Source organism: Nelumbo lutea, chromosome 3 (genome assembly GCF_056320005.1).
Source record: "Nelumbo lutea isolate HS-2025 chromosome 3, American lotus-T2T, whole genome shotgun sequence".
NCBI lineage: Eukaryota > Viridiplantae > Streptophyta > Magnoliopsida > Proteales > Nelumbonaceae > Nelumbo > Nelumbo lutea.
The window spans coordinates 41,239,381-41,250,400 of record NC_142686.1 but is presented as its reverse complement, the minus strand read 5'-3'; the positions used below and the strand labels follow the sequence as shown (position 1 = coordinate 41,250,400).

The 11,020-nt window shown below is 38.5% G+C and overlaps 1 protein-coding gene across 1 annotated transcript; it reads right to left on the bottom strand.

Annotated features, from left to right (window-relative positions):
- Positions 1 to 2,326: 2,326 nt before the first annotated feature.
- On the bottom strand, positions 2,327 to 7,197 carry LOC148864469 (putative RING-H2 finger protein ATL21A). Its single transcript, XM_088975648.1, has 2 exons — positions 6,225 to 7,197; positions 2,327 to 2,960 (listed from the first exon to the last, which is right to left on the bottom strand). Exons 1-2 carry the CDS (start codon positions 7,033 to 7,035, stop codon positions 2,503 to 2,505), a joined length of 1,269 nt encoding a protein of 422 aa, XP_088831774.1. The 5' UTR covers positions 7,036 to 7,197; the 3' UTR covers positions 2,327 to 2,502.
- Between the last annotated feature and the right edge of the window lie 3,823 nt (positions 7,198 to 11,020).

The window sequence follows — 11,020 nt, the reverse complement described above, 5'->3', positions numbered from 1 at the left end:
AATATAATATAGTTTTTGACAATATTTTAGATGATTTCGAATTGTGTGTTTAATTTAGGGCACGTTTGCGTGTCTTTTTTAGAACATCGTCTTGTAGCTCTAACAGTCAAAAGGTACATTGAGTTTTTGACATAATATCTGGGCAGTCCGAAGGTAGTTTGGCAGATGTGCATCTTTCCGTGTGTCTGCCCGTATCTTTTTATGCGAGATTAAAACGTGAAAGACGCGGGAAGTTTTCTGAAATCAGCCTGAAATGGGCTTTTCGTGTCTTTTTAGTGCACCATTTTTTGGTGGTTAGATCTTTCACAAGCAAAACGGGAATAGACCAAAAATTGGTCTTCCCTATTTGTAAACAGCTGAAATATCAGGTGGAAAGACACGCCAAATAGCCCTTATTAAAACTTGTGAGCATTGAAGATTAGTATGTTTTTATTTTTAAATTAGTTGTATTTAGAAAAATTATTTAAATGCTATTGTAATTTTTTTGTGGGTGATGAAATAATAGTTGATTGTTTACTTTAATTTAGGGAATGAAGAGAATTTACTGTATAAAATCAATTCAAAAATAGGAAAAAAAACTGATCAACCGATTGATCAACTAGCTATTTAGTTCAGTTAGGAAATAAATTCATAATTCGGTTAGTGGAACCTTTTTTTGGGTAGTACATTGTTTGAAGTTTGAATGAGAGAGTAAAGGTGGGAACAAAGCAATGTGCATGTGAGGCCCATTAACCATGGAGATGGTGCAATTTTGTGGACTTGATCATATGCCTCCAATTAGATCATCTAAGGATTCTTGCACGTGAAAAACTGCTATAGGCCCAGAACTGTCATTTGCATTCCAAGCACGATAATAGCATGAAATCTAAAATACTAATAACCAATCAATCAAGTATGTATGTATGTATGCATGTATGTATATTTGGTAAAAATCAACCAGTATCATATATTGACAAAGTATCGGTGTGTATCACATGCATATTGAAGGTTGAAAATATAATGGTGGAATTTTTGAGACTTTCCTAACCCTTTTAACTCCTTCAGCACAACTCTTATAAGATAACACTTATTCAAGTAAGTGCATTTACCCATGTTCTTTTATTTCCCAGGTAAATAAGATAATGACCATTTTAGCCATGAAAATCCATTATTAAAAGGGAAAATTTTGTATGTCAAAGTGTTGACAATTTTCCCTCCATTTGAGAATTGAAAAAGTTATTTACCCACTTAGGAGAGTAAGTGATACCCATGAGAAATAAATTTCCAATGGATCCATATAAATTTAAAAAAAGAAGATTGGCATCTTCCCCCTCTCAAAATCCAAATAGTCCTCACCTAGCTAACAGCTGGTTGAATGATTATTTTGATAAAAGTTTTGTTGTGCAATTTTATGAGAATCAACTCCTCCTACCAAAGGCCTTTTACCTACCATGTACACGGAGGGTTTAAACATGAAAAATAAACAATCCAAATACTAGATAAATGAAAATTACTCTACACATACTATTGGCAGAGGACCATGCATGCATCCCTAGTCAATCTTACAATTCGATTAAAGACTGTTTGGTAAGGAAAATGTAGGGAAAGGAAGGAAAAGATAAAGAAATCTTTAGAAAACTTGTATGGGTTTTCCTACCTTTTCCTTCTTTTCCCTGTCTTTTCCATCAAACCAAACATAACCTTAATGTAATGTGTGAATTTTATGATCTACATAGCTAACAATTTGTTTTGTTATTGACAGATTCAAACTCATTAATGTGAAAGTATATTGACATTGAGAAACTGGACAAAAATATCCAAACTCAAGTCTACAGAGCATTGAAAAGGAAAACTGTCAAAAATTCCCAAGATGAGGTCGGAGCTAGGTAATATTAAACAATTAGATTATAACGAAGAGAAAAAAAGGTAAATCATTGAAATCTTCCTTGACATTTTGGATTATTATTGAAACTCTCCCTAAAATTTAGTAATTTCAATCACCTCCCTTCAATTTTTTGACATAGTTGCAAGTAGATTTTGGTTGTTTGAATCTTCAAAAAAAAATAAAAATGAAAATGTCCAAAATACCCATGCAGTTAGTTTTGACCAAAATGCTTATTTCCAAGTTTTCTCTACATATGAAAGGCTACCCCAAATCCTTCCCATCTCTTTTCTGAAATTGATTTATCTTCTAAATTTTCCCTTTATATCAATCAGATAAAGATGCAAATTTAAATACTCTTTTTTTTTGTTTTAATAAAGTTTATATATATATATATATATATATATATATATATATATATATTGTCAAACCAGCCTCAATAGTTTTTGGATATTTTTGAGCCTCTTTTTTAGAAAATTCTAATAGAAGAATTTACTTGCAACTAATCCAAAAGTTCGAGGAAGTGATTACAATTACCAAACTTCAGGGTAAATTTTAACAATTGTCCAAAACATAGGTAAGATTTCAACCATTTGCCACCCAAAATGGCGAAAGATGAAGAAATGTGAACATGAATGTAATTACGCAAAACGAACAGGAGACGGGGAATTTCGACAGAGAGGGCAAGTAGCGTTGAGTCGCAGCCACTCGTCGATGCAATCAGCGTGAAAGCAATGCTGACACTCGGGTATGCATCTCAGTGTCTCCTTCGGCCGGTACTCCGACAGGCATATCGAGCAAACACGGTCGTTGGGTCCGGGAAGGCGTCGACTCTCACCCAGAATCAGTTTCTTGTAGGATTGTATGATGGACTCATCCAAACCAGTAAATATAATCATGGGTTGTGGCGGGATCACAGCATCAGCAGCCTCTTGAGGCAGGTGGTTGTCGGACTCGGGTCCAACAACGTTCCACATCCACTTTTTTGCTGCACACAAGTAACTGGCGATACAGATAGAGAGCATCATCAAGGGTATCAATATGCCTAGTGCAATTCTTTTGAAGACTGGAAACCCCTTGGGTGAATGATTTGTACTGCCTGAAACATGTTATTCACTTAGCATCAAGCCATATATAACATATTACAGGAACGAAGCTCCCTCTAACTCTCAATCCATACTTTCTTAAAATAATCTAAAAACTTTTAGACTGTGTTTGGAAATGATGTAAATAAGTGTGAATGCAAATATATAGATTGTAAAATTGTATTAATTTTGCACTGACAAATTTATTTTCTTACCAAATAGACTTTTAGCTATAATGGATGTAAACATGAATTCCAATAAAACATATGCTTTTCTTTTCTTTTCTTTTTTTATCAAAAGCCCACTTGAATGCACATTTACTTCTTTTATATACTTATACATCTTATTATCAACTTAAATATGCATGTGTCTGTCATTTGTCAATGCATAAATGTAATGTTGCCAAACACAAGCAAAAGTGAATCAGAGTGCAAATTGGGATTTACACTCCATTTGCATTGTTTCCAAACACAGCCTTAGGTTGTGTTTGTTTGCAATGTAAATTTATTTGCACCAATGCAAAATTATGGAAGTACAAATAATTTGGATGCAAATTCTAATTTATTTTTATTTCAAAGTTTACCTTATTTTGTTTGATTGCAATACAAATAAAGTAATATAAGATATGACACACAATAAAGTAAAAAACCAAAACGAAATTAAATCAGAAATTGCATTCTTTTCATTTACACTTCCAAGCATTTGTACTAATGCAAATAAAATTACACTGCACCCAAATGCAACATTTACATGAAAATGCAAAACTCTCTCTGAGCCTACCTACCACATTTGAGGGTGAGGTGAGTCAGATTGACCAATTGGATCCAGCATCCACATCTAATTTCCAATTATTTTCTATTATTTGTAAGTAAGAAGCAGGTAACATATAGCATGAACAAAGATCAAAATTTCTACTTATTTAATTAAACATGTCAAAAACAAAAATTATCAAATAATCTTCATGTAACATTCAAAATATTATATATTCATATGCCATCCAATAATACCTGAGTTGGGGGGAGGGAGGGTTGGGTTTAGCCTAATGAAAATACCGCACCTGTACCCACGAGTAATTATGAAATCCCAAAACTCGTCCCTGCCCCAAAATCCTTTTTAAAGGGAAAAACCCTCCCCTTAGGGGGAGTAGGAGCGAGTATCCGCTGAATAGGGTAGAAATTACCATTTCTAATATTATTAGATTTGGATTTTAATCAAAGAAATCATATTCAAATCTGATCTAATTATTAGTTAAATATAAATTGTAAAATCCAAATCTGATTTTATTAATTTCGGATATCAACATATTGGATTACATGCTGCAGCCTTTCAGGAATTTTAATCTAGAGTTGGAAATGGTAGAAGCCATTGAAGGGAATTCCCGCAATGGCCGAGGTGACCTAGATGATGGTTGACATGGACAAGGCTGAGGGATAGGCTGGCTCCTGTTAACCATATGTTTATGGGGTTTGTCTTCTAGTGTTAAAATATTAAGGAGTTGGTACTATTTGTCCCTACCCTCTCAACTTTCAAACGAATGGGAGGCCTCCTTTGGATGCATGCTTTATGCTACTGCACCAGATAAGATTTTTTTTCTTTTTTTTTTTGCCTTACCATGGCCACATGGCCATAAGTAACAAGCAACTGTCCGATATCCCAAACAAAGGGTTGGAAGCAAATGTTTGGTTTTAATACCAAAAAAAAAAAAAAAAGAAAAGAATCAAATATTTGGTTTAAAAGATGATGCACACATGTAAAGTTATATTCATTATTTATTCAAACCGATTAATGGAATATTGTAACTTCTTATAATTCTTTTCATTTCTTCTTACTTTTGATTGTCAAATGTCTATTATAGGGCAAATACAATGTATGTGAAAGGGGTAATATAAAAATAAAAAAAAAATAATGAGAAAATATTCACCTCCGCAATAAACTAAACCGCCATGATATATATAGTATCATATATGAGAGTATGTTGGATTGTCGGACCTATATTATAATTTCAAACTTAGCAAGCGAGAAAGGAAATGGATTGACAAGTTGTGTCTCCACTCCAGAACATCTCTAGTTTCTTCCATCGTTTAGTAACAAGGGGCCCCATGTGATCAGGAAAGGAAACCCTACTTCCCCGCAACTTGGTCTCTCCTTTTTACCATTCTCTTACCTCTTTTGCAGGTCACTCACTACACCAAAAGGTAGGTTCAAGTGACAACACGATGATTGATATACATGCATGGTTGTCTTGGCACATCAAAATGTCTTAAAAATAGCCACGTGGGCAGCGCCCTTCTCTCTCTTTCAATGCTTCCTATCCGAAGGAATGACGTAAGTCTCCAAAATTTTCCGCTTTAAACTCTTAGGCCGCGTTTGGTTTGCGGGAATAAGAGTCTGAAATCCGAATAGGAATGGACTATTCCAATTCCAACTGTTTGGTTTGGTAGAATTAAAATTCCATTCTCATTCCTGCTGAAATGATATTCTCCCATTTGAGGGAATGTCCATTCTCTACTACTCTCTTGGGAATGAAATTTTATTTCTGCTGATTTTAATTTTCATTCTCATTCTTGTCTGAATCAAATAGATTATGGGAATGGACCATTCCAATTCTGACTGTAAACCAAATGGATCCCGAGTCCATTTGTTCCATAATCATTACTCGAATTGAAATCAAACCCTATTGGACTCGGAATTGAAATGGTGTATTCCCCTTATTTTGTTCATACATGAATCAGAATGGATTAGTTGAAATGGGATTTTATTTTCAAGCAATGAGAGAAAATGATGATTCCCTAAAATAAGGAAATATAATTTTAAGGAAAATGGAAATAGGATTTCAATTCCATTCAACCAAACAGTTGAAAATTAGAATAGAAATGGCCCACTACAATTTCAGACCCTATTCCCATGAACCAAACAGTTAATACAATATAAATATTGCTGGTTACGGGGTGGTCGGAGTTCAAACATTTCTGCATTTCTCTTGAATATTCTGAGCCTTAAATTTGTTTTTCAAATAACCTGAATGCAGTAAATAGGAATCTTGTTCCACCATTGCATATACAGATGGTCTATTGTGGCCGTAATTTGCCACATGGCAAAGAGTTTGACCTGGTGGAAGTGTGGAAACCATAAAAAACCCATTTTGTTTTGCCACATTGACTGCCACTCGTTATACGTTATAGATTTAAGAGGTGCTCTGAGATTTAAGAACTCTTCGTAATACAAACTTACCGAGTTGAATTGATATTATAACGATAACAATAAGAAATGGATTTTACCTCTATCGAAACATCCGACAGTGGAGTTGGTGGTGAATGAGCATATACCACCCCGTGCTTCGCAGTCTCCACAGCTGGGCGTCTCCCATGTCAGACGAAGGACATCGCCGAGCTCAGATGAAAACCCAGATTCAAAAGGAGGCGGCCTTGAAACTGGAATCGAAACATTCCTCATGATCTCGCACAGTGTGCTTAACATGCTAGCGAGACTCACAGAGGCGATAGCCAGAACGCTGCGCGTAGAGTTGCTCAGGCAAGGGATGGGTCTGAACCGGGATGCAGTAAATTCCGACGAGCAACTGAGGAACGTGTAGTTCTGATAGCCGAAGCCCGTGAAAGGGGAACCCGAAAGATCGAGCTCCATAAGCCTTTTAGGCAGGCAGCCGGACGGGTCGTGAAGCTGTATCTCCTGCGAGACATAATTGATGTTGTCGACGAGAAACGCTCCCGAAGACGGCAAGTCGAGAGTTGTTCTGCTCGAATCGTCGCAACTGAGTTCGAAACCGGGATACCCACAACGCTGGGGCTGGACATCTGGTAATCGGAAAGGGAAACGAATGATCGGATCAAGTTTACTGCACATGGAAACAGGGCAGTCACCTCCGGCGAGTGCAAAAACCTTGGAAGCGAAGAGGAGGAAGTAAAAGAATAAAGGGATGAAGTGTAAGAAATGGGTAACCATCTCCTCAATCGTGAGAAAACCAATGAGTCGATCGCGTTGAAGTTGTTGTTGTTGTTGTTGTGAGACTTCACTGAATTGTGTCGTAGGCCAGATTGCAGCTTCGGTAAGAAGTCTAAGCTTATAGATCATAAATAGTGTGTATAAGAAAAAGACGTATCTGTAGATAGTAGACCTTGTAACGGACAACCAGCCAACCAGGGGTTTAGACTTTTTTAGATTACGGATTACCGCGTAGACTCTAGAGAAGATAAAGTGAGTAATCAAAGACAAGGTTGCAGAAGAAAAAATAAAAATAAAAATAAAGCCAAGGGTGTGCTAACGGAGCCCGGATCTCCTGACCACAATAACATCTCATCCTCTTAACTTCCCAATTAGTTATGCACGGAGAATTGGCTTCAGTCAGTACAAGGACTGTTCGAATGGTAGTATTTACAGCCTTGCATCGGGAATATCTCTGCACTGGAAGGCTATAATGATTGTTCCACAAGGCCTTGCACTAACTGAATCGGGTTTTAATTATTTTTAATGCATGGACATATAGTTATGTGGATAGACGTGGAAAGAGTTCTTGTGATTAGGATCTAGAATTGTGCTAATCCTAGTCACAAAAAAAAAGTACCATCTAAGTTGAATTGATGAAGATCGTCTTATTTTAGGCTTAAATTTTTAAATGTATCGCTTTAGTATCTAAATTTCTATAAATATATATCTTTGAGTTGAATTTCATTAAATTAATATTCAATTCTTTTTTTATTATTCATTTTTTTCTACCTATCGACTTAGGCAAATCCATGGAGATGAAATCTGCATCCCACAGAGGGTGCCCACAAATGCATCACATGCACATTTCAGCGTGCATTGGGAATATTTCCCGAAGTTATCACTGAGAGATGTTCCAAATACACATTTGGGATGAGATTGACTTCAGTCAATTCAAACAGCTTTTACAACCTTGCATTAGGAACATCTCCGTATTTCTATGCTTTGTTTCATGGAGAGATATGTTCAATGCAAGACTATAAAGGTTGTTCGAATGGGGCTTGCACTGATTGAATCCAATTTCATTTAGGATAAGCTGTTGCTGTGGAGCGTTTGTGGGGCACATATGTGAATTGAAATCCATGACAATAATGCGAATTCGAACCATTTGTGACTCGTGTATAATCTAACTTTTGACAGTAGGGGGACCTGCAATCAATAAAACACTATTACACTACCAAATCCATCCTAACAAGCCACTTGATGGGTAGTAACATCCCAGTTGTTATCCATAGGAATCTGGATCACTTGCTAACAAAGTATGTTCCAACACCCTCCCAAGATCATCTGACACTATACATCTTATACATGACGGGTCCCAGTCTTAAGGTAAGATGTGCAGTAGTGGATAATGTTGGTAGGTTGTTGGAATGTGTATTTTTGCTAAGAGATCCCAACTCCATTCATAGGAAGATGTTCCCCCAAATACTACTGCAACGGCTGGTTGAAAAGTTGTCGGCACCCTGTGTTTGTAACTGATTCTAGCTCCCTTTGGATGCTTACTTTGTCAATGCTAATTTGTGTTCAAAGAGTTCAAATCTCTTGCCACACATAGAGAATATCTCATCCACCTACTTACTATTATAAAGGGGGAGATGTTCCCAATTCACAGAAATAGTGTGCTGTGGGTAGACGTGAGCAGAATTCTCATGGATAGAAAATCCAGATTCGTGTTCAAAGCCCCAAACTAAAAGGATGAACATTAAAAAAAAAAGTAAAAGAATTAAAATATAGGTATTTTCAAAATTTTACTCCACACCATAACATTAATTCAATGAATTTAATTAAAAATATATATATATATATATATATATATATATATATATTTATAGAAATTCAAATAATAAAACGTAGCATTTAAAAGTTTAAGCCCTAAAATGAAACCTTCCCAAAATACAGTTATCGTAATTTACCCGAAACTACATTGGTCAAAAATCTTTATATTACAGATACAGATGGGGGACCTGTAAACGGCCAAACACTTACCACGTATTTCATCGGGATAAACAGTCACTCTCCTACCTGTCTGTTTATTTTGCCTAATATATTTGAGACAAGGGTCAGGATTCAACGCGGGTCGCGAGGACCCACTCATGGTAGAATTTAATATATATACATGTGGCTTTTTAAATTTTCCATAAATAGTATATCAGAAGTGAGTTCCTCTATTTTCAAAGAGAAGTCCATGTACTCCTCAAAAAGAGTGGGCAGCATTCACTTCTACTTACTCATCCATTTTTAGTTCTCAAGCTTCCATTCTTCCAAAATCGAACTATATTTTCCCTCTTTTCTGCTCATTCTCATGAAAATGAACTTTCCCTCTTTTCAATCTTAATCATTAAGGGTCTGCTCAGGAATCCATTCCAATTTGCAATGAATCCAATCCATCTTGCTGTCTTGCTGTCAAAATGTTTGCTTAAGGAAGAAACATACACTTCTACTTTCGCGCTTTAAAAAGGTATTCACATTTTTTCTTTCTTCATTTTCATTAGGCTGCAAAGAGTGATAACTCAAAATTTGCTTCTTTGCAAAAGGATTATGATGAAGGATGATTTGGCCCGACCTCACAGTTATGTGACACGTGGCAAAAGCAACAGCTCGGCACAAAAGCAAGCCTAAGGCGTTTTTACCAAGAGGAGAAACCAGCGGACCGAACTCCCTACTAGGGGCCCGAACTCACCCTTGGCCCCAAACCGGAAAGTAATCCACTGGCCTGCCTTGCAACAGTTCGGGACATACCTCGCCGAATTGACCTGCCTTGCAACAGTTCGGGACATATCTCGCCGAACTGACCTACTTGGTAACAGCTCGGGATACACCTCGCCGAACTGGCCTGCCTTGTAACAGCCTGGGATACCCCTCGCCGAACTGACCTGCCCTATACATACCTCCGAACTCAAGACTTCGCCTCGCTCACCACCACACCTTCAGGGCACCAAACCAAACAAACCATACTATGCCTGACACTGAGGAAGTCCGTTCCCAAGGGCGCCGCACCTGACTGGCTTGGGATCTGACGCTTGACGGCCGCACTCTAAACAGCCACCTGCCACCGCCACCTGACACCGCCATCTCCAGTTAGAGAGACGGTTAGGCAATGACGGTTCTGTCCTAGCAGAAAAGACGACGGCCGAACTGACAAACGTAAGGGTAATCATACCCGACCTGACAAGGGCCTCGGAGCGAGTGTGCGAAGTGATTATAAGAGCCCCCTGCCCCCAACGAACAAGGTATGTGAACTTTGTGCCATCTGGTCTATACTTTGCCTTTGAGAGATTATTGACTTGATCTTCGGAGTTATCACACCGGGTTCCCCCCTGAGTTCTCTCATTTTCCCGTTTCAGGCTTCCCGACGCTCTAGCTCAGAGGCGAGTTCGTTGACAGCTAAGATCGACCGGATTGCGCTCCATCAATTGGCGCTGTCTGTGGGAACGCTTCTAAAAGCCTCCCTCTAAATCTCTTCTACCTACCCTTCTTTCAAAAACTCCAACACCCACTCCAACACTGAAATGGACTCCTCCAGTAGTGTCGGACGTGGAACCGAAACAACCACTACTGGAGAGCAACTTCATGCTCCAGCGGTGCGCATTGGGTAGTTCACCATCCCCCTTTTAGTGGATGGGATCCCAAGTTTGAATGTGCCACATGCGGTGGCACCTCTGAAGACTCCCTCGCTGAACATCCCTCCCCCACTCCCCATCGAAACGAACTTTGTGGAACCAACTGTTGTCCCACTAGCAGCCCACCAAAACCAGATAGATGATCTGATGCAATGCATGCGGGCAATGCAGGCCCAAATGCAGCAATTCCAGCAACACCAACTCCAGCAACACCAGGTGTTGCACCACCTCTCCCAACACCATTATCAACAATAGTTCCCTCAGCTACCCTTGAACCAGTCGCTCCCCCCCAGCACCCTGTTTTAAAGCCGGTCAAGGCCTCCCCCCAAGGTGGACGACCTCACCAAGGAGAGGCTTTCCGACCGCAGAACCCCCCTAACAGTTAGGCCTCATCCCCGGGCTGAAAGCAAAGAAAGATCACCCCCGCCTCGCAGCCCGCGGGTGGGTCAAGAACC

What these genes read in the sequence shown, in the direction of transcription:
- LOC148864469 (XM_088975648.1), bottom strand. Translation starts at nt 7,035, where the DNA reads ATGATCTATAAGCTTAGACTTCTTACCGAAGCTGCAATCTGGCCTACG. An exon ending in TGTCGGATGTTTCGATAGAG is followed by an intron (nt 2,961 to 6,224) that starts GTAAAATCCATT and finishes AACATGTTTCAG; the next exon opens with GCAGTACAAATCATTCACCC.